This window comes from Protomyctophum parallelum, assembly GCF_964188405.1.
Source record: "Protomyctophum parallelum genome assembly, chromosome: 6".
In the NCBI taxonomy this organism is placed as follows: Eukaryota; Metazoa; Chordata; class Actinopteri; order Myctophiformes; family Myctophidae; genus Protomyctophum; species Protomyctophum parallelum.
The window spans coordinates 1,596,481-1,620,372 of record NC_139701.1 but is presented as its reverse complement, the minus strand read 5'-3'; the positions used below and the strand labels follow the sequence as shown (position 1 = coordinate 1,620,372).

General features: G+C 43.4%; 2 protein-coding genes across 2 annotated transcripts in view; both read left to right on the top strand.

Annotated features, from left to right (window-relative positions):
- Positions 1-460: 460 nt before the first annotated feature.
- ddx59 (DEAD (Asp-Glu-Ala-Asp) box polypeptide 59) lies at positions 461-15,271 on the top strand. The gene is made up of 10 exons (XM_083768040.1): positions 461-556; positions 786-1,098; positions 3,171-3,522; positions 3,818-4,202; positions 4,529-4,711; positions 6,118-6,207; positions 7,397-7,648; positions 11,591-11,743; positions 12,901-13,029; positions 14,876-15,271. Exons 1-10 carry the CDS (start codon positions 482-484, stop codon positions 15,134-15,136), a joined length of 2,193 nt encoding a protein of 730 aa, XP_083624166.1. The 5' UTR covers positions 461-481; the 3' UTR covers positions 15,137-15,271.
- A 2,345-nt stretch (positions 15,272-17,616) lies between these two features.
- The window catches only part of camsap2a (calmodulin regulated spectrin-associated protein family, member 2a), a 107,170-nt gene continuing 100,894 nt past the window's right edge, over positions 17,617-23,892 (top strand). Inside the window, exons 1-2 of the mRNA XM_083767305.1 lie at positions 17,617-18,198; positions 22,827-23,086. Coding sequence (XP_083623431.1) covers positions 18,060-18,198; positions 22,827-23,086 — 399 coding nt within the window. The 5' untranslated portion in view covers positions 17,617-18,059. The remainder of the gene's footprint in view (positions 18,199-22,826; positions 23,087-23,892) is intronic.

Genomic DNA, 23,892 nt, shown 5'->3' with positions numbered 1-23,892 from the left:
GTTCAGCTTGGAAGTTGGAGTTCTCCTCTTCTCTCTTGTTGTTGTTGTCGCTCTCTCTAGACTCTCTTCCGCCTTCCCCCGCTTCAATTCAAACAGTCGTTCAAAGACCAAAGAAGAAGATTGGCTGAATTCTTGCTCTTTTTATGGCGGATTCAGAGCCTTCTATTGGCTCTGGGTGGATCCGGGGTGGATCCAGAGCCTTCTATTGGCTCTGGGTGGATCCGGGGTGGATCCAGAGCCTTCTATTGGCTCTGGGTGGATCCGGGGTGGATCGCTTCAAGCAGTATTGCCATGTCCGCTTGTTATAAACTTTTTTTGTTTCATATCAAGAGTCTGCCTTGACGTGAAACTACAATGTGTAAAAAATAAATGAATAAAATAAACAATTATAATAAATAAACGGGACCACCACGTCGCGGGACGCGAGATTCTTTTTCCGTAAAATAACAAACGAGCCAGCGTATCATACGAACTACAATCTATGACTACAATACCCATCAGCATTCCAGAAAACATCAAGCGAAGCCCTACGTCATCAACGTGCGCTGGAGCGGAGGTGCTTGTTTGTTTTGATCTTGGTTTTGATGAACGTGTGGAAGGAAAATTAGAAGAAAGCAGCTGAATATAAATGTCGTTTGTTATATTGTTGCGTTAATTGATCTTACACTGCATTCCAGAAAGCCGCGAACTTCGCCCTAAACATTCTAAATGCGTGATTTCTACAGTAGCTAAAATGTAATAATAATAATAACAACACTGTCATTGATCTCTGTCTGTGCTAACAGAACAGTAACACCATGTTTATGCCGAGAGCCCTGAAAGTGAAGAGACCCGCCGAGGTCCCAGCACGACGTCCTACTATAAAGAAGGTCAAGTTGGGTCCTCCTCCAGGAGAGAGGGAGACCCCCGTTCAAAGCTCCACTGGAGCCCCTCTGGACCACGAGGAAGATCTGGACCACGAGGAGGATCTGGACCACGAGGAGGATCTGGACCACGAGGAGGATCTGGACCACGAGGAAGAGCGCACAGATGTGAACCTGACAACAGAACAGACAGCAGCAGCACCACCACCACCGCTTACAGGCAGTGATGGACAAAGTATTTGCATATTTTATTGAGTATAAGTATCAATACTGATTGATTGAAGTATTTATTAACAGTATGCAGTATGGGTACATTTCAAACCAAACGAAAGCCCAACTCAATAACAACAAACTGTTACTGTGGACGACACCATGATGAAGCATTACACTTTATAGTTACACTTTTGAGTTACACTATTGAGTTGCTTGAAATGTACTGTAATTCTCCAATCTGTTAATAAATCTTTCAATCAATCAATCAATCAATCATGTTGATCCACAGGGTCCACCATTTTCAATTAATCAGAACCACGACAATGTAGAAAAATAGTACTAGTATTCACATAAAAATAAATAAAAGTGGGGGTGGCAGTGGCTCAGGAGTTGGAGTGGCTGTCCATGTAATCTGAAGGTTCCAGGTTCGATTCCAATTTACAATTTAGGCATTTAGCAGACGCTCTTAATCCAGAGCGATTTACATTAAGCAAGGACAAAAAAGCATGGGAATACATCACATAAGAACATTTATCATGAAACATGCGTAAGCTAAGAAAGTAACAGTGGAATATCTATATAATGAAACTATACATTTATACTACTATGCTATACATATGTACTATGACGTGCTATGACTACATACAATGCAATTATAGTGCTGTCTACATAACATGCTATAAGTCTGTATCAAATGCTATCTAAGTCTACAGAAATGCTATCTAAGGGGGTGGGGTAAGTGCTATGGGCCATGATGGAGTCTGAAAAGGTGGATTTTCAGACTACGGCGGAAGATTGGGAGTGATGCTGCAGTTCTTACTGCAATGGGAAGTGCATTCCACAGTTTTGGAGCCAGAAGGGAGAAGAGTTTGGGACGTGTGGAGCGCTGTCCCGGCGTTTTTAGTGAGGGTACTTCCAGCTTCCCTGCATTGGCTGATCTGAGTGCGCAGGAGGGTTTGTAGGGTTCGATCATACTTGCAAGATATGGGGGAGCCATACCTTTGGTTGCTTTGAATGCCAGCATCAGAGTTTTGTATTCTGTGTGGGCAGCGACCGGGAGCCAGTGGAGGGAGCGGAGCAGGGGGGAGACATGTGAGAATTTTGGCTGGTTGAAGACCAAGCGAGCTGCGGCATTTTGGATCAGCTGGAGAGGCTTAAGTCCACATGCTGGTAGGCCAGTAAGGAGGGAGTTACAATAGTCGAGTTTTGACAAGACTGTTGTCTGGATTAGGAGCTGGGCTGATTCCTGGGTGAGGAACGGTCTAATTCGTCGTATGTTATAGAGTGTGAACCTACAGGATCGAGTGACAGCTTGATGTGAGTTTTGAACGAGAGCTGACTGTCCAGGACAACACCAAGATTCCTGGCTGTTGGGACAGACGTTACCAGGGCGTTGTCTACGGAAATAGTTAGCTCCCGCATAGGGCAGGACTTAGCTGGGAAGAAGAGAACCTCAGTCTTGTCTGGGTTCAGTTTGAGGTGGTTGGAGGACATCCACTGTGAGATGTCAGCCAGGCATGCGGTAATGCGCTCTTCCACCTGAGTGGCAGAGGGGGGGGGGGGGGGGAGGATAGAAACAGTTGTGTGTCATCGGCATAGCAGTGATAGGATATATTGTGAGCAGAGATGATAGTGCCAAGGGACTTAGTGTACAGTGAGAAAAGGAGGGGACCAAGATTCCCTCCCTAACTGCAGAGCAACCCTAACTGCTCCCGATGAGCAGGTTGGTACCTTGCATGGTTTCCACCACCATCGGTGTGTGAATGGGTGAATGTGAAGTAGGCTACATTGTAATGTAAAGTGTTTCGTATAAAAGTGCTATATAAATGCAGTCCACTCCATTTACCTTTACTGTAAAAAAGTATTGGCATCAACATGTATTTAAAGTAGCAAAAGTACACATTATGCAGAATGTCCAAATGTGTTCAAAATGTGTACAAATCATGATGTAGCTTGTAGATCGGCTATTTTCAAATGGTGGTTAATGGATGTTTTGTAATAATAATAATAATAATAATAATCAAAATCTACAAAGTAGATACATTTTAAAATACTTCATTAAAGTACTTAGTTACTTTCCACCACTGGTTACAGACACAGCATCTGTGAAAGAGAGCCCACCATGTGAGGACGGTGAAAGGGGGTCTTCGTCAGATGACAGTGAGGAGTATGAAGATGACGACGACGATGATGAGGAGGAGGAACCGGTCAAGTCGTTCAGGAAGAACCAGAGGTGGCCCCAGCCCGGGGAGCCGGCGTGCGTGATGTGCGGCCGCTACGGGGAGTACATCTGTGACAGCACGGACAACGACGTGTGCAGCCTGGAGTGCAAGGCCAAGCACCTGGCCCAGATGGGGCTGGGGACCGGGGCCAAGCACCTGGCCCAGATGGGGCTGGGGACCGGGGCGGACGCGTTTGACCGCAGACACAGAGCAGAGCACGACAGGTAGGGATCAATTCATGAGACAATAATGTATTGCAGAGATTTTAAATTTAATGTGAAATTGTCGTCCGTTATGATTTGGATTTGGTTCAGCTGCTTCAGTATCCCTTATACTAAAACAGACCAGTAAAGAGTGCATTTTTTGCGAACGTTCTCCCCCCCACCCCCAGAATAGGGATGCTGGGGATTCAAGTGCTTAACAACAACAGTGACATTTTACGTTTTAAGCATATTTTGATTATCGCAATAATATCGTTAATCTCTTATCATTGTCATATCGTCCCATCCCTGATGACAGGACTGCTCTACCTGCAGAAGCAGCCGTCGACCCAGACCCCGGCGGCGGCTCCTCGTCTGACAACCTTCAAACCGCCGTCTCCTCCTACAGAGAGGACCCCTTCATCTCCGGGCTGACAGAGGCCCAGGTGCAGAGAGTGAAGCAGGAGCTGGGCATATCCACCCAGGGCACGGACGTGAGCAGACCCATCGTGGAGTTCCAGCACTGCGGCTTCCCCGACACGCTGGCCGGCAACCTGAAGAAGGCGGGCTACGAGGCCCCGACGCCCGTCCAGATGCAGATGGTGCCGGTGGGTCTGTCGGGCCGGGACGTGATCGCCAGCGCCGAGACGGGGTCGGGGAAGACCGTGGCCTTTCTGCTGCCGGTGGTGTTGCGGGCACTGGAGGTACAGGATTATATAATAATATTATTGTTACAGACCTTTTACTGTTCTTACACCTTTGACCAGGACAGGTTTGACACTTATTATAGTAATGACCTTTTCTCTTACCCTTACATAATGTCTGTCCTGAATAACCCCACAGGGATCAATAAAGTTCTGTCTTATCAATATCTTATCTTATAAATCAATGCATGGGAACCGTTCTTGGCCACAGTGGAGGAGAAGAGTTTTATTCATTCATTTCAGTCTCAAATGTTGCTATGTATGTTGTGTTGTGTTGTGATTCTCAACATTAAGTGCAGCTCTGCCTCTCGCTGCTCTCCATACAGAGTCCAGTGGGCACCGCGGGTCGCCCTGTGGCACTTATTCTGACCCCCACCAGGGAGCTGGCCATCCAGATAGAAAGGCAGGCCAAGGAGCTGGTGGTGGGCGTGCCCAACATGAGGACAGCCCTGCTGGTGGGAGGCATGCCGCTGCCCCCTCAACTGCACCGGCTCAAACGCACCATCAACGTACGCTCACTCATTCTGCCCTAACACTGACTTTTTTGTCTCTTTTATTGGTTATTAACTTATGACTACAGAAGTGTGTGTGTGTGTGTGTGTGTGTGTGTGTGTGTGTGTGTGTGTGTGTGTGTGTGTGTGTGTGTGTGTGTGTGTGTGTGTGTGTGTGTGTGTGTGTGTGTGTGTGTGTGTGTGTGTGTGTGTGTGTGTGTGTGTGTGTGTGTGTGTGTGTGTGTGTGTATTGGCCTGAACCTTTGATTCTAGCTTAGAGTACCAGCCGCTCCTCCAGACCAGCATTGAACTAGGCTATAGGTGCAATCTACTTGTGTTTATCTTCGGCAGCCTATAGGACACGTACACAGTTTGGTTGTAAGAGGCTTCCAACAACTTGGGATGCCAAAAAAAGCAGCTAAACGGCTTGCGAAATTCTGTGCAATCTCTACCACTATCGGTAGCCGCCAAATATGGCGAAGACGCTGTTACTTGTACCCCTGAAGGGGTGTGTGGGTATTTGTCCGGGATTTGCTAATTGCACTCTGTACATTACCTTGTAAATATTTGTGTCCTTGTATTGTATCTCTTATGTGGACATAAATAAATGATTAAAGTGTGTGTGTGTGTGTGTGTGTGTGTGTGTGTGTGTGTGTGTGTGTGTGTGTGTGTGTGTGTGTGTGTGTGTGTGTGTGTGTGTGTGTGTGTGTGTGTGTGTGTGTGTCTAACTAACTCATGTTGATTAGGTGACGTAAAACAAAAGGTGCCAACACAAACATTAAAAGCCATTAACAATAAAGAGGCAATATGACGTAATGAGGCAAATGACATACATTTTCCCTTCATTGTCAATGGCTTTTACAAAACAAACATTGAACTAAACCTGTGTATAGGAGGGGCTCAAAAATAGCACGGCTGCTAATGTAATGAAAAAGTTGGCGAAAGGGCCTTTCTGTGTGGAGTTTCAGTTCTCCTTGTGTCCCCAAGGGTACCCTCACAAAAAAACATGCAGTAATCCTGGTCTCTAAACTACGTACCCCTGGCCAGCCTGATGGAGGGGAAAATAACTGGTCAGAATAACTTGTTCCTTCCACGCGCTACGTCCGGCCAGGGAAATTCTCCCCCGTCGGGTGAAAATAATCAGCTTGGACTCCTCATGCATATAAGGAAGCAGGTCCCCCCCCCTAGGTTGGCATAGGAAGTGTAGCGCCCAGGAATACATTAGATAATTGACACGGGGTGAAAAAAAATGGGTTGCAAATTCGTGGGATAAAAATGTAGTTAAAAAAAAAAAAGATAGAAAAAGTGCAATAGAATTAGTTTATCAAATTAAAGATGGGAACATTTTAAGTTAAAATCTGGCAGCCTAAACAAACCGGATCAACTGGATTTCACTGTTCCGTCCTTTTTGTCGTCATCCTCAGGTTGTCATAGCAACGCCTGGGCGGCTACTTGAGGTGCTGAAGCAGGGGGCGGTGAAGCTGGATGGAGTCAAGGTGCTGGTGGTTGATGAGGTTTGGACATTATGTTAATTTCCTGATATCACATGTCATTATTGCAAAATAAATCCTAACGGGGTGAATGATGCAGGGCTAGATCTCCTGGGAAGCCCAGAGAAATGTATGTGTGTAGACAGGGGCTCTTGCCATCAGTCATCCTGACCGATACCAGGTCAGGCCTGGCCTGGTATCTGAGGACGCAAATTGTGATTGGTCGGAATGAGATGATGTATGATGATAAGAGCACCCCTCACTTCACACGGGTGTGATTTTTATATTTATCCGATTACATGCCACCCCCATTGGCGGCGCTCTGGAGCCAGTGCTAACAGAATGCACGAAAAAGGCTCTGAAGAAGACTCCGTGATTTGCTACCGTGAACCGGAAGTCACCGTCAGTCCCCTTCTCTAGTGTTAGAAACGCTATATGCTAACCAATCACATGAATTCAGTTCATGAGATGATTTATGATTATGTATAACGGTAAGAGCGCCCCGCACGTCACATTATGTTTTTATTGAGCTCCTACCATTGTCCCTCACCCCATATCACCTCTTTCTAAGCCTCTAAAAGCCACGAAAGATCGTGTGCACCAGGTGGCACTAAATTCAAGAACCGCCCCAGTGTGCAGTCCGTGGGGAAAAAAATGCAGGCGAGCAGTTGTGGGGTGAGCCTTCCGGTTACCCTTAGTGGTGCATTCAGTATAAAATAGATCAAATAAACACCATCAACAACAATTAATAGACAGGATACCACTGATATGGTTGACTGTACGCCATTTTCTTTTCAGATGTTTCCATGAGCATTTCATCATCTTACTATTCTTTATGCTGTGGCACTGAGCAGCATGGGTGGGAGGGGGGAGGGTTTTCTTTCTCTTTTTTGTCCTTTTTTGTCCAATGTTTAATCTACAACAATTTATAATGTGTTCTCAATAAAAACCTATTTGACCAAAAATGTAAATAAACACCATCAAGAATCAATACAAATAGACTATTAAAATATGTACATTGCATCATGCATCAAGTTAACCTCTTTGAATCTGCCATCCCTGTTTGGGGCTTGCCATTATAATGTAATGTTGTTGTCTTCCGCAGGCAGACACAATGTTGTAATGTTGTTGTCTTCCGCAGGCAGACACAATGCTGTAATGTTGTTGTGTTCCGCAGGCAGACATAATGTTGTAATGTTGTTGTGTTCCGCAGGCAGACACAATGCTGAAAATGGGATTCCAGCAGCAAGTTCTGGAGGTCCTGGAACATGTCCCTGAGGACCACCAGACCCTGCTGACCTCGGCCACCATACCGAAGGGCACGGAGCACATGGCCGCCCGCCTGACGCGTGACCCCGTGGGCATCACCATCGGGGAGAAGAACCGGCCCTGTGCCAACGTCAGGCAGATCCTGCTCTGGGTGGAAGAACCCTCCAAGAAGAAGAAGCTGTTTGAGATCCTCAATGTATGTTACACGCAGTGGTGTGTTCCAGCATGTTTCGCTATTGTTGTAATCTCTAAGTACTGGACCCTCGTCTGGTTCTGACAGACAGGTAGTGTGTGCAGGCTGGGTGGTGTGTGATAATCCGGTTGAAGTATTCCTTTGGTACGGCGACTGCGGCGGCGGGCCCGGGAGAACAATAACGCGACACGAGACCGTATCACGCTAAAGGTTCACAAAGTTTATTACACAAACAGGAACATATATAGTGCTGGATTATAATGACGTGACAATAAGATATGAGACAAAATAACGTGCCTACGGGCTGACCTTGCTGCTGCAGAGATGTCTCTCGTAGCCTATCTATAAAGTATGCTACAGTTCAGGCAGTACACAATACATATCAAGTACACTGTCTCAAGTTCAAGTACACAGACATGGGCAACTCATGATTATTATAACGGCTATATATACACACTAGTATACCTAGGGCTGTCACCATAGAAATGTAGCTTGACGATTATTTGCCATTCACATAATTGTGATTAACGATTTGCATTCAACATTGGAACGTTACAATTTGTATATATATTTTTGTAATCACAAATTGCACATAGGGCAGACATGACAAATAACTTAAATATACAAAGAAATCACTGACACATTTCATATAATATAATATAATCTTTTCATTGACATTACATTTTCAAACATCTTTCAAAAATAGCAGAAATAGCAGATATACAAGCTTTCAAAAGTGACGTGTTGTAAGCTTGTAAATGAACTATCCTGTGTTGTGCAAAGATAATTGCGATTATCTCAAATAATTGCGATTAGGCGATTATGTAATACTTCTGACACGTCTGATTGTATACCGTCCCAGAAAGAAATTAAAACATCGTATGGTGGACTTCAATAGCCTTTTCAGGTTATAATGTGGCTTCTGAGGTGAATGCTTATGTGTGGTTATTGGGGTGATAATGACAGCTGGCCATGGGAGGTGATAATGACAGCTGGCCATGGGAGGTGATAATGACAGCTGGCCATGGGACTTTCAAAGTAGTTCACACATTATGTTAGAGCGGTTATTTCATTCGGTGACCACGCGGTTATTTCACTCGATGACCATGTGCGCGCGTTGTGCGTGTGGGAAGGAACAAATAACAATGATGGTATACCATCTGAAAAAAACCACTGTTTACATGCTACTCCATTAACCCATTCTGACCTGAGATCAGATTCATACGAGGTTTCCACTGGACACACACTGGTCTGATTAACCCATTCTGACCTGAGATCAGATTCTAAAAAATGTCAGTCGTTCTTCGATTTTTCAAAATTAGCAGACCTACAAGCTCGTAGCGCGGCACTCGGTGGCGCGCTATGAGCTTGTAGATCTGCTATTTTTCAATAGCTAAAGCATAACATGATGCTGACACCAAAATGGGTTCCCGTTCAGAAAGGGTTAAATATACTTGGACACAGACCAGTTCATTAGAGCTTTGCCACCGTCTTTGAATACCTACTGTAAATGCTTTGATCACAGTTATGAAACTGTGCCAAAAACAAACAAAATCATTTATTTACCTTTCCAACAACAGTGTTTCACATGCATTTACAGTAGTCGAGGATATCTTTATGGGGTAGAGAGGCCGCTTGGGAAGCAGAATGGCCCCAGCAGGTTCGACGCCCGCCCCCAGAAATGTGTAAACTGTAACTGCTCCCTGGTGCACTCAAATCTGACCACTTGGGCAGCAATCAGTTGAGTTGGGTGGAGGTGAAATTGGAATTTCTCCCACGGGAACAAATGGGCCTAATTACTGTATAATCAAGAAACTGCCTAATATAATACAACCTTCTGTTCTGCTTATTTGCCACTGTGTGCAGTGTTACCGGAATGCCGAGATCTTTACAAGTCACTAAACATGGCTGGAATAATTGAGTCACTGTTGGCTAAAATGCATTGTGCGGTAAGAAAAGTCATCATTTGGAAATCAATCTCTATTTGGCTAGTGTTACCGGAATGCTGTGCTCTAGGCACCTTGCTGGTAGAAGCTTTCACAGACTTCTCCTGTGTAGATTTTACCAGTTGGGAATGAAACTATTGACACCACAGTCACAAGCTTAGCGTGAGATTCAGTAGATTACTATTGCGGTCCATTGTGTAAAAGTAGTACAGCCACAGACCGTAATTAGCAACTATCCTTGACAACATTCCAAGATTAGTTCTAACTTTGTGTTATCCATCATTCTGTGGGGGTGGGGGTAAAAAGAAACAGATGTTTGTAGACCTTTTTGATTTTGCCTCTGGCTGCGCCAAGCCCCCAGTGAGGCTCTCCAACGGTGAGGCATTCGGCCCTAGTGGTTAAGAGCGTGGACTGCAGGCGGACCCGTGGAGTTATGGCGAGGAAACCCTGTGCATCTGGGCTTTAACATTGAGTGCTCGTTTTGCACTGACGCATTTTGGACACCAAATGTTGTGTGTCCAAATCAAAAAAATGCGCAAGTAGACGGTTCTTCCGGATGCTTCAAAACGCCACTGAGCTACTTCCACTGAAATGAATAGCGGGGGGGCGGGGCTATCGGTCCGGTTCAGTCTCTATGGGCTACACCACCTTTTTTTGTGATGAGACAGGAACTCTGTTTGGCGCCTCCCCTTTCTAAGTCCACTTCCTCCTGGGGGTCTCCTCTGTTTATTCCTACTAACAGCATGTCATGTTTATGGCATATATATATATGACATTCTGCTAGTTAGCACTTAGCAGAATCTGTCTTGAGTGTTGAGACGTTAGCTTTTCGAATGGTAGATGCCTCATGTTTTCTTGAATGAAAGCCTGTCACTGTTTGACAACATGGAATCTGTTCCATGAAGAAAGCCGGCCCTTAATTTTGATTTGAATTTCAAACCGACACTGGCTACTCTGTGAGCCTCAACATCCATCGCAACTGGGTCTGGAATTTAATCGACTGGCTGTGAGTGGAGGGAATTCCTGACGCGCCAAACACTAGCCTCTACTACTGAACCATATTTAGACAGCCGTTAGTTACTGCAGCCCTAAACCCCCCCCCTACCCTCCCCTACCACCCTCGTCCAGAGGAAATGGGTGGGCCCTGAGCCATGGCCTCTGTCCAGGAAATCGTCCAGGAACGGCTCGTACCATTTATACAGCACGGTGGAACAGGAAGGGCTTGTTCCATACACCCCCAGTGGATAAATGACATTACATCATAATGTGTGAGTAACCAGAGCCGTTGTACCACATGGAGGGGACATGGGTATATACCGAGAGTTTCACATTCTAAGCTTTCATTCGGATCAAACGTCATGAAATTGTCTGATTCTGAATCATAGACAAAACATGCAAACCTCTCACCCAGATTTGTGTAAAGAAATGTTTAATGGAAATATCGTCTACAATGTGTATGTGATAGATGGATATGTTGACGACGGAATTTTAATTGAAAAAGTCCCTAGACACTGTTGGCTGAAAATGCATTGTGCGGTTAGAAAGGTCTCGAAGGGCATTTCATTTGGAAATCAATCTCTTCACCAGGGGATATATATTTGGCTAGACTTTTCAGATCATTACACGCTTTAAAATGGGTTGAAATCGAGGACTAACACAACTGTCTGGAATAAAGTTTATTCAGTTAATTGTGTTATATTATTTGTCAAGCAAGGTTAATACTGAACTGAAATAAATGGAATACATGCGATGGCTTGTTCAAAATTAAAACGAACCACAATATGCCTTGGGAAATTATTAGCAGTAATTGTCAAATATACCGTAAGTCCGAGTCAACGGTCTGAACATGCCAGACCACTGGTATGGTCTAAATTCTAAAAGAATTGGTGCCTCAATGGCTCATCATAAAGTGTGTGTGCTGACCACACAATCGCATGAATACCCCCGGGTGAGAATGTGGCATTCAGACACGTGTTTTCTCCCTTCTCTGACCTTTCAGGACAGGAAGTTGTACCAGCCTCCGGTGGTGGTGTTTGTGGACTGCAAGCTGGGGGCAGACTTGCTGTGTGAGGCCGTCGCCAAGGTGATGGAGCTCAACGTTGTGGCCATCCACTCTGACAAGAGTCAGTGGGAACGTAACCGCATCCTCAAGGTTAGGCCACCGGCAGCCATGACACAGGCCGTAAAACAACAAGACAGGAACATGGCTCAAGTACAGCCAGCCAACCACATCACCCTGGCATCCACACTTTAGAGTAGATCTTCAACTCTTTCCATTGTGAGCTTACATGGTTACATGAGCTTAAATTAAGTTTTTCTTTCTTTGTCATACAGTACAATGACATACTGCATATAGGGCTTAAGTGGTTAATGCAACATGTCACTAGTGTTTAATACAACATGTGTACATATCTCTCCCACAATTATCTTTAGAATAATTACGCCTTACAGTATTGTACTTTGAAGGCATACAGAGCAATTTAATTTTTGTTTTGCATAGATTCATTCATTCAAGTTTTGTTTATTCTCGAAATTACAATGTGTAATCGAACTAATTTTCAGTGTCGTCGAGTAATACAATATCATATAGAAAAAAACATCACAATACATCAGAAGATCAGGAAAAGAAAAACAAAAGATATACATGTGAATTACATAGGTTTACAAATAAAAAGCTAAGACAAATTTCAAAACGATCTAAAACAGTTAGGTTTTAACGACTCAAGTGTACCAATATGGTCAGTTTCAATGTCGTTTGCAGGTCATTCCATGTATTAGGGCCACAGAAGCCAAAAGCAGATCTACAGAGTTCAGAGCTAACTTTTGCTTAGATGATCCCAGTAGGAATTTGACCTTTGTTGTGAGGAGTGAGGACCATGTTTTGTCCAATGGGGTAGAAGAACTCGGCAGTCAGGCAGATGTTGTGAATATTTGTATTTCCATAAGTCATTTGTGGTATAAATACATAAAGGTACTTATATTTTGCACAAATAGTATTAGAGTGGCTGGTAGGCAGAGCGGCCGGATGGGAACCGCGAGGTTCCCAGTTCGATCTCAGGCTCCCCCAGAGTTAGTGTCCTTGAGCAAGACTCTGAACCCCTAATTGCTCCCGCAGGTTGGGGCCTTGCATGGTTTCCTACGCCATCGGTGTATGAATGTGTGTGTGAATGTAATGCACAATCCACATAAAAGCGCTTTGGATTAAAGCGCTACATAAATGCACCATTTAATGTAAAAATGTCATTGTTAATTTCTACAAAGCATTTAGTGCTCTGAACATGTGGTGTCTTGTTGTGCTTGTGTGCTCAGGGTCTTCTGGAGGGAGACTTTGAGGTGGTGGTCAGCACGGGGGTACTGGGCAGAGGACTGGACCTGGTCAATGTTAAAGTGGTGGTCAACTTCGACATGCCTCCCAGTATGGATGAGTATGTTCACCAGGTAGGTTCTACCTCTGTAGGTGGTTTGGATGAGTATGGATGAGTATGTTCACCAGGTAGGTTCTACCTCTGTAGGTGGTTTGCTAATCTTGAAGTTTTATTTTTCGCCACTAGTGGTTTGCTAATGTTGTGTCCAAGGCACGCTCAAAGGTCAACTCAACATCTCAAGGTACAGCTCTATTTAAAATGTGTTTATCATTCTTTAAAAGGTTTATTTGTATTACAAATAAAAAGTTCAAAATATTTTTTTGTTTATGGATTTTAATGTGCCTTTATATTGGAAATAATTGTGTACAAACTACTCTTATAGTAAACAATAAAATACCGGTAATTCATTTAATTTTTTTGTATACTGCAAATCTGCAATAATAATGTGTGGTTGTCACATAATCCCCATGTATACCTGGACTCTCACACTCTCACAAAACTATGCAATATTATCTTTCAGTCAGCAGCAGTGACTGTAAAAAACGTTTACAGTCAGAATCTCTTCAGTGACCAAATACAATTAGCATATGGAGCATACTGTATGTTTAAAAAGGTTATCTTTGAAAAACAAAGAAAAGGTCCTGCACACTGTCAGAAACTTGCCAAAAATGTTGCTCTTTATTGGGTCGACGTTTCGGTCGATTAGACCTTCATCAGGACAGACAATACAGGGCACAATAACCACCAAACATGTATAGACCACACCCCCAGTGAGAAGGTCATGGAGATGCAGGTCATTGGCTGCACAGATAACCAGAACCCATAATACACTCCCCTCAAAACCATATTAGACCCAGTATAAGCATACTGTATGTTGATATTTGTCACAGGGATATACTTGACGAATATTGAGCCAGTGTTCAAGTTACACGATGGCTTTCAGGAGAGCCCTGTTTCCCTGGGCTGGGAGCCTGGGGTGGTACAGTACTGTACACAGAACAGTGTTCTCACGCATACAGTACATGACGTACTGTAAGTTGCATCCCATGACCATTATGAACATACCCACGCCACGGCTGTACAAACGACATACAAATATAGTATGGGCTCCTGACTCCTTTTATTTTATAGATTAACCTTTCATCTTGGCGTCCCTATTTATTTTATTTTTTGTCATTGTAGGCAAACATTTTCAAATGCATATACTTAAAATAAATGCCCAAACGTTCAAAAATATACAATTACACAATGTGTCACGTTCTGAGCTTTTAGATGGGCTACTAATGCTATTTGTAATAAAATAAATATGCAGGTATAGGACTTTAATTTTAAACATTCAGCTGATTGCTCTGCTACGGTGGTCGTCAAAGTGGGGACCTTGAAGGAGCTCCCAAATGGATCTTTACACGTCTGTAATCCTGAGAGTTATTGCCACCGTGACATTAAAAAACATTTGAGAACCACGTGTAGGAGCCATAATGTGACAATTGTGACATAATGCCTAATCTTGTGTTTTATTGGTGACGTAAGGCATGTCACTTTAATGGACAGACACTGCACTGGTAGTAGGTGGTGGGCATGATCACTGGTGCTTTGGCACTGCCACGCTAAAAGCTTTTTCACCTGCCGGGCACTACTACTGTGGGAATTTGGACAGAGAGAGGGGTTGAGCGTGGTAGAGGACATTTTCTGTTGACCGTCATGAACGCAACTTTAACACCGTAACATCCACGTTTAGGTAATAGCTGAGGCCTGGGAACTGTTGTACCTTTTAACGTGTGTTGTGGAGAATAAATGGTCAAACTATTTTTGCGTGCACGTCATACATGTGTATCTCATGTTTTAACTTTAACGACTTTATGAACAGCCGCAACACCACCACTGCTCCACTAACCTGTTGTGTACCCCCCTCTCTCCAGGTGGGGAGGGCAGGTCGCCTGGGTCATAGAGGTACGGCCATCACCTTCCTCAACGGCAACAACAAGCGCCTGTTCCTGGATGTAGTGAATAGAGTGAAGCCCACGGGCTCCATCTTGCCCCCGCAGCTCCTCAACTCGCCCCACCTCCACGAGCAGCAGAGGAGGGAGAAACAGAAAGCCAAACCGCGGGCCGACGACCCGCTGGTCACACCCAACAACCTCATAGACATCATCAGGAAACACGACCGCCGCAAAAAATGACCACCATGTTGACTGTTTACTGTTCATTATGTCAGTGGTTCTCTACGTTTTCTTTTTCATGTCAAGGACCGCCAAATTGATGTGTTTTTGGCCGCGGACACCCATCTGAAAGAGAAGATTTATATTCACATTTTCGAGCTTGTAGATCTGCTATTTTTGAATAGCCAACATAGAAATGGTTACATTTGGGAGTCCATGGCATGTAATTGTTAAAGATTACTGTATGTAAATGTTTAATTTGTGTTTGATTAGTTTTTATTAATAAATTATAAAAATATGACAGATGTACCGTATGTGCGTTTATAAACGACAGCAGTGGGCCCAAAGTGCTATGCAATCAACACAGATGACCAAACAAAAATCATAACCATACAAAATGTAAAACTCATAAATCGCAATAAGCCTAAAGTTGAAGCAATACAATTTTAAAGTTTAGAAATTGAATGAAAATGGTTCATGTATTCTGCTGTGCCATTACACTGATAGAATGCAAACTGTTGTAATAATGTTTTAGACATTTTTAGTTGAGTATTATCTATGGTTGAGTATTACAAGATAGCGTTGAGAGTGCTGCCACCTACTGCCTGTCCTATGCAAATTAGTCCTTGGGCCAAGTCCCCAGATATGACATATCGGTACCACCTGGGGCGGCAAATTCTAGTTGTGATTTATTTATTCCTTATATCCACACTTTTCCTGGGCTGTGTGTGCTCCAGTTCCTGTCGATTTGATCCAATGAAAGCCAATGAAACTGGTCAGATGACCAATGATATCCAATGAAATCAACAGGAACTGGAGCACTCACAGCCCAGGAAAAGTGTGGATACATTAGGTTTTGATATGATAGACCTTGCTGACTGGCAGCTTTATCCCATTCTGACCTGAGATCAGATTCATACGAGGTTTCCAAATGGACACACACTGGTCTGATTAACCCATTCTGACCTGAGATCAGATTCTAAAAATGTCAGTCGCTCTTCGATTTTTCAAAAATAGCAGACCTACAAGCTCGTATCGCGCCACCGAGTGGCGCGATACGAGCTTGTAGATCTGCTATTTTTCAATAGCTAAAGCATAACATGATGCCAACACCAAAATGGGTGCCCGGTCAGAATGGGTTATAGTAGTTATCACCTCAAAACCCCCTTTTTGGTATAATTTATGGCTCTGGCAAAATTGTGCAAAGGCATACATTAATTCACTAAAATTACATAAATCAACTTGGTAGTCTAAAAGTATCCTGACACATAGGGGTAAGTAGCATAATAGGATTGTGGGGCTTGTAACCATTGCATTGTATATGATCATCCCCAGAAACACAAACATATATACTGTCCACTTAACAAATAACAAAGATGATTATTTTCCAGCACATTATTGTGAATATCACTGCCACTTGTATATAGAAAACTTCCCAAGTTCCCATATCTCTAAACTTCAATTTAAGTCCAAGATGACCTTTCTATATTGAGAATTACTCTTTCTGTAGCCAAAATTCTGCACTATACCTAAAATCTGTGAAAATTGTATATTCAGTCAATATCAGCTATACATTTGGAATAAATGAATTAATGACTGAGTTTGAACTGACTCCACACTGTGGAATATTTCTTACTTGAATAAGCTATGTTAAAAAGTTGTTTTATGCACATTACTGCCGCAATTATATAAATAAACGATTTTCACTATATCTCAGCCAATATTGCACTTAAATGAACAAATAGGTGATAATTCAGTTACAGTAGGAATGGGATCATAGGCCTATTAGACAAGCAGTATTTGAAATGTATTTATTCAAACAAGAATGTGTATTGTGTATAATGTTTAAGTTCAAATGCATGAGACTGCACAGTGCACACCGTACAGTATGTCGCGCCGCAGTGGCAGAATACAACTTGAATTAAGCCAGTGTTGCAATTCGAAACTGGCCCCCGTAAAATCTGAATTGCCCCTTTCTCCCTTACTGTATGTACAGTCCTTTCCCTTTTTACCTCCTTACACATTTCCTGTTTGTTCGTCAATGTTCTGATGAATTGAAAAAGTGGACCCTGTAGTAAACAAGTGTAATGCTTTATCGGTGTGCCGTCCACAGTAACAGTCTTTGTATTGAGTTGTGCTTTCATGTGAAATTTACCCATTCTGCAAACTGTTAATACATACTTCAATCAATCAATCAATCAAACGTCATTCATCTGAAAGTCAACAATCATACAAGCACGCTGCAGAGACGTGTGCACATCACAAGGTGTTGCTCCTATCCATTTGGTTGCGCACCATCTCAGAGTAGTGCTTTTGGCGACACCTCTGGTAGCTACGTGGTCATTACAACCCTGTGTACAGTGTAGGAGTTTGCGCATGCGCACAGACACTAACACTGGGCTTTGAGAGCCACAGTGCGGCAGGCAGCCTGCAGAGGAACAACCAGTCAGTCACACACACACACACACACACACACACACACACACACAGCACAGATTGAATCTGAACAACAGAATCACAACACACACACACTACACCGTTAGACCATGTGAACTTAAAAAGGGACACACTTTGCGCCAGAGGAACCGAAAGACAACAATGGAAATATGTTTATTTGCATTCCAGCAGCAGCGGTTGAGAAGAAGATGCGTTTTTATACCCTCTGAGATCCAGCAGAGAAGATTCCGTTTCTTCTTCAACTGGTTATAGGCAGCAGAATGGATGGAAAACACCAGCAGGACCTGCGATTCATTGTGGAGACATGAAAGAAAGACAGTCCGCCGTTTATGTATAGGATAAATAATAAGACGCCGCATCACCCAACAAAGATAAGTCATTTTTCCCCATTAAATTCCATTAGTGGGGATATCTCCGCTTTCTTGAGCCCTGTCGGAGGACACGGACATCATCATCATCATCATCATCATCTTCAGAGAGTGAAATCATGGGTGAAGTCCAGGACCTCAAGGATATTAAAAGGAGCCTTATCGCCCCGGCAATAAAGTCATTCGATCACTACGACTTCTCACGAGCCAAGATTTGTTGCAGCCTCACATGGTTGGTGGCCAAAGCCTATGGGACAGGTATGTAGGCTACTGTTACTGTAGTGTGTAGTACAATATATGATATGTCACTGTGTGTGTGTGTGTGTGTGTGCATTTACATACAGTATAGCAGACCGTTTCCTGCGAACAGCAGCAAGCATACATGAATGGGCTCGTCATGTTTGTCAATGGAGATGTTATAGGCGTACATCATGAGCTCAGGGCAGGGGGGCTACAGTACTTGTCAACAGCTGTCCCGACATACAGGCTCTACATTTCTCAATGGAGTATAGGCAGGGAGACCACCTCCTCCATCCCAACCACTGCAGATGTATCACGTATATATCAATAATATCATATATATCATTGACCTCACCTAGCCTTGGATCAATTCTATCATAGATTTATTTTGATCGAGTCTGACTAGACTTTCATATCTATCTGCAAAATGTCAAAATCGATCAAATACATTTAGTCTTGATCCAAGGCTAGCATTGACTGACCCACTCTACAAATACAGAATGTATAAAATAATTCATTAATAATTCATTAAAATATTGTCCCGAATTGCATGAACAAGACTGACTGACTGACTGACTGCACAGCACAGTTTTTTTGGCACTCATCAGCTGAGCTGTTGTTCTTCCATCTGTCAATTAGCCCGTATCTCCCCAGGGAGGAGATGCATTATCCTATATGTCCCCCAGGGAGGGTGCTTGATCCTCGGTATGTTGTGCACGTTCCTCACGCTCTCCTCTCCTCTCCTCCACCCATGACATGACGGATGCGTGGAACCTGCGTGGCTGATGTAAACAAGTCTGTGTGAAAGAATTGTCCCAGGTGACCTCATCATCTGTCCAACGCACTGGATGACCCATGTCATATATTTAGAAAGAGGCAAATAGCTCAATTGACGTGAGGGAGACGCTGACTGCATGAAGACTTTCATCGATTGAATTCACACAGTACCCTCAATGGAGATACCTCACAAGTATATAATTATGTGATCTCGTCAGCATTGCAAATGAGGTGGAACCTCAATGCTCTTTTCGAGAATAAATAAAGGTTTCAATCAATGTTTGTCTTGTATGGTCTGACTAAAAGTCAGACTTTTCAAAGATATTGATTTGGATTTGACATAGATCTCATCTAACCCTCATTCAGCCAGTGAGTCATATGCATGGCATTTATGTCTGTCTGTATTGATTGATTGATACTTTATTAACACAGTTTGCATATAAAAGCACAGGGAAGTACACTTACACTACGATACAAGGTCTGCTAAAACGATCTCAAGAAAGCCTGTTGCTTGTTTCCATTGGGGTTATGCAATTATGCATCGTGGACCTCAATTTGGTAGTATTAGGCTACTGTTAACTTATTATTATTATATCTGGGAATCCAGTGTGCACTGTAAGATCAGTGTTAATTTAAGAAGTTGCAGGCCCATTCCAAATGTGTTACCATTTACTCATTTAGGATGGGGACGCCCTGAATCCCTCTCAAATACCCCTTGGGGTCCCCAGGCCTCACGTTGAGAACAAGTGTTCTCACAACAACAGGGCGAATGCTTTCCACGTTCCATCATATAGCCTAAGATTTAGACTCTTGTATGTGTATTTTATCGATTTTGACATTTTCAACCTGTCAAAATCGATAAAATATACATCTACGAGAGTCTAAATCTAAGGCTAGTTCCATCAAGGCTTTGTGCTTTGTTGGTGTGAGCCTTCAGCATTGGCTGACATGGGAAATTGGGAATATAGGGTTGTTCCCCAGTGAAGGAAGTGTGAAATAGTCCGATATTGTCAACAACAAGCAGCAGATACAGCAGTGAGGATGAATGAATCCACAGGCACTATTGACGGATACTGTCATCCATTATAGATTTAATTGTCTGGTGATATCAGATATCTACTAGGTGTTATGGTGCCCAGAATTCAATGTATAAACAAAATAATTATTATCTTTATTTGCTGCATATTATTTGCTTAGAAGAGCGTCCTTGATGCCATAATTCATAATATTGATTAAAATGCAAAGTTGTCAGCACAGCAAGAATTCGACCTCACAAGTAAGCCATTGTTTTCAAAGCCTTGTATGCGGAACAGCTTGTATGGTGCTCTATTCCAACAACTCATTCATATTCCCGGAGCTAAAATTGGACTTGTATTGCAACCTCCCTGAGCCAAAAGAAGAAACACACTCACGCCCACAAATCTGGGCTATTTCACCACAAGCTTACTGCTGTAAAAGCCTCTGGTTAGACTCTTAATTGTTCTGCACTCATGGGCTTCTGGGATACTTATCCACTGTACTGTACAGTAAGAACTGTTTTCATCTTTGTCATTGTTTGGTCACACCATTCTCAAAACTATATTGATTGCTGAATCGCCATCTAATCAGAATTGTTGTTACAGTCATATTCAATCAGAATAGCTGTTACAAAATGAAATCAAATGAAAAATTATAGACGTATCCCATATCTAATAATTTCTATGTTTTAGGGGTTGATTTCAGAATTTCGTAGTAATTCGGAGTAAACCCCACTGATCTTGTTGACTCTATGGCCTCTCCTATAGTCCTACGGCTGCACAGCACCAGCATTATTCCAAAATGTAGGCTACCACTTGTTTTCTGTTTTAAGGGCAATTTATAGCTAGCTAATTATGGTTCTTTGTTAAATGTAACTTTATTATAGCTTTTCAGGGCTCTATAAGGATGGACTTGTGTGTCTGTTAAAAGTAGAGGCACGCCACAGGAAGGAAGTACTTTGTTCTTGTTTATTTCTCGATGTTTTGAAAAGGCCAAATTTCACAGAGACCAATGTATGCAATGTAAATCAACTTATGTATCACTTGTGCAATAGCAGAGATGACAAAGTGCTTTACAGCTTTTGTGACAGCTGGAGCATCAGATGAAAGCAGACGGTAAAAATTCCGCGTGCAGACACAAAGTATATATATTGTTTGCTGAAGCCAAGAAACAGATTTTATTATAAAACTAAAAGTCTGCCACCCTGTGCTGTAATGACCCAAAATACATTTGCTCGCCAGCAGATTCGGCATACTGTATTTTCAATCAGGACTGAATGTAATGGAGGGAGGGAGAGAGAGAGGGCGGGGGTGGGATAGAAAGAGGAACTGTGAGGGGGGGAGAGTAGTGAAAAAGAGTGAGGGAGTGAGAGAGGAAGACAGGGAGAGAGAAGAGAGAAAGAACAAGTGATGTCAGGGTGGCAGAAAAACATACAAGAAGAAAGACACACACACCCACACACACATATTTGTGCAATATACATATGTATACATACATGTATATTGCATAAATAATTGTGCACTTGTGTACTTGTATATGAGAAGTAACAATAAAAACCTTGATTATTTTTTAATGCTGGCTCATCCCCAGATCTTAGTCTATATACTGCTCTGAATACTTTGAGATGTGTACCAGATTACACCAGTCTCCGGCAGCAGTCTCCAGACAAGCTGTACATCAAAAACTCAGACAGTGACTAATTAATCGTTTATCTGCATTTGTTCTACTGTGCCCATGCCTTCAGTCAGTGTCAGTGTTGTGTCTTTTGAAGAAGCTGCTATGAAACTCCGCATCCATAGATATGCGATAACAATCTTCACGCCTTTTGGGTGTGGGACTGCAGAAAATGTTATCTCAAAGGACAACGTAAGATATACAATTCAGACCATCTCACACAACCCACATTTACTGTTGGTATTGACCTGTTTAGTCTTCAAGACACATGATGCTCCGTCCACAGTATCATATGTTCCCATCTTCACCAAACTGTAGACAAAGAAAGATGGAAATCAAAGACTTCTGACTGAGTTATTCTTGAGAAATGTGCTCACAACAGACTTGCCTTGGGTGAAACACACTCCACTGTATTCACACCCACAATGATTTTCTGAAGCAGGCACTCACACCACACCTGCAGTCTCTCTCTCTCGCACGCACACGCACACACACACACACACACACACGTCACACACACACACTCGCACACACACGCACACACACACACTCTCTGCCTTTGATGAGGCAGAGAGAGGGGATGTTCCCAGAGAGCTGTAGACAGCACTCACAGCAGAGATACCAGCTCGGAAAGATGAATCGATTGGTGGTTCCTCACTCACTCCTGCTGCAGTTGCTATAGTAACGGCGAGGTCTTTCCACAGCTGATGAAAATTAAATGCGGGAGTGGACCGCGAGGCAGGGAACTGGCTGAGAACGCACATACTCAACTGAATTATGAACAACCAGTATACTGAAGCAACTCAGCCAGACTGCAGAGCAGTGGTTCTCAATCTCAAAGTTGCATCTTGGGGGGGTTATACTGTATAGGTTCTTGAGGGGGTCCCAGGGGGTCCTGACTCTCCAGCACAATGAGGAACAGTTTCAAGTCTATACATTTAAGCCCTATTTTAGCCCCAGTTCAGCCATTTGAAAATAGGTGATCAACAAGCTCAGAAGGCGTCACTACGTGAAGCCTTCTGAGCTTGTATACCAGCTATTATTTTCTAGCATTTGTCTACAAATCTTGACAAAATTATCTCTTATGGGGGAATCAAAATCTTTTCTAAAACTCCATCACTGTGAAAGATAAACTCACAACAACCTCCTCGTCTTCCTCTCCTCTCTCTCCGAAACAGACAGCGTCCCGGCAGACCTGCGGGACCCGTTCTACACGGACCAGTACGAGCAGGAGCACCTGAAGCCGCCCGTGGCCAGCCTCCTGCTCTCGGCGGACCTGTACTGCCGCGCCGGGAGCCTCGTCCTGAGGAGCGACGCCGCCAAGCCCCTGCTGGGCCACGATGCCGTCATCCAGGCCCTGGCGCAGAGGGGCCTCTACGTCACCGACCACGAGCGTCTGGTCACGGAGAGAGACCTGCGCAAGAGGCCCCTGCAGATGGTGAGAGGGGAGGGTGGGAGGTTGTAGAGGGCCAATAGCGAATGGCTCCAAAGTTGCCGAGGGGAAGAGCAGTGGGATATCATTTGAACGGATTGCTCACGGCAGTTGGTGGTCGTCGTTGTTATAGGGACACTTTGCCCATTTTTATTTGGTTTGTTCCTGAATTCTATCGTTTAATTCTTTCTATTGTGAAGACGTGGAAATTCTGTCGTAACACTTTCTGATGCATCCTGTGCGTTGAGACTGAGCTCTCGTGTCATGGGGCTGGGAAACTATACCGTCAGCTTAAGGAAAACAACGAAGGAAGGAATGCATGATAGGATTTAGGTCAAAATATCGGCAGAGGTGTCCTGGTATTACGTTTGAATTGTGATACTTGTGGAGCTTGATCAAATAGCCTCAAAGAGTATGAGGCTGAATAAAAACATGTATTGGATCTACCGGGATTGACTCCCTTAATTTGTAGGCCAAGGCTTTACACACAGCAACCGAAAACGCTGTTTATACTCATAGGCGAGCCCTAACCATAATGTGCTCAATGGTGATGGACAGACGACAGCACAGTCTATTTCTGTGAGTGAATCAAACCAGTGCTGCTTGCCAAGCTGCGGTATTAAGCCATTTAGGCCTGACGTCAAAATTAAAAGATATATCTTCTAAATTCTGACAGTTTTCTATGTCAGGTGCTCAATATTTCATGTCAAGGATCCCAAAAATGATATGTAATTGGCCGCCGACCCCCATCTGAAAATATGTTGTTTCAGGGACCTCCCAGAAGCAAAGATTTGAGTTAAATACGTAATGTA

Coding starts and splice junctions, on each gene's coding strand:
- ddx59 (XM_083768040.1), top strand. CDS start 482: ATGACTACAATACCCATCAGCATTCCAGAAAACATCAAGCGAAGCCCT. Junction 557..785: donor CAACGTGCGCTGGAGCGGAG/GTGCTTGTTTGT, acceptor CTGTGCTAACAG/AACAGTAACACCATGTTTAT. Junction 13,030..14,875: donor TGGATGAGTATGTTCACCAG/GTAGGTTCTACC, acceptor CCCTCTCTCCAG/GTGGGGAGGGCAGGTCGCCT.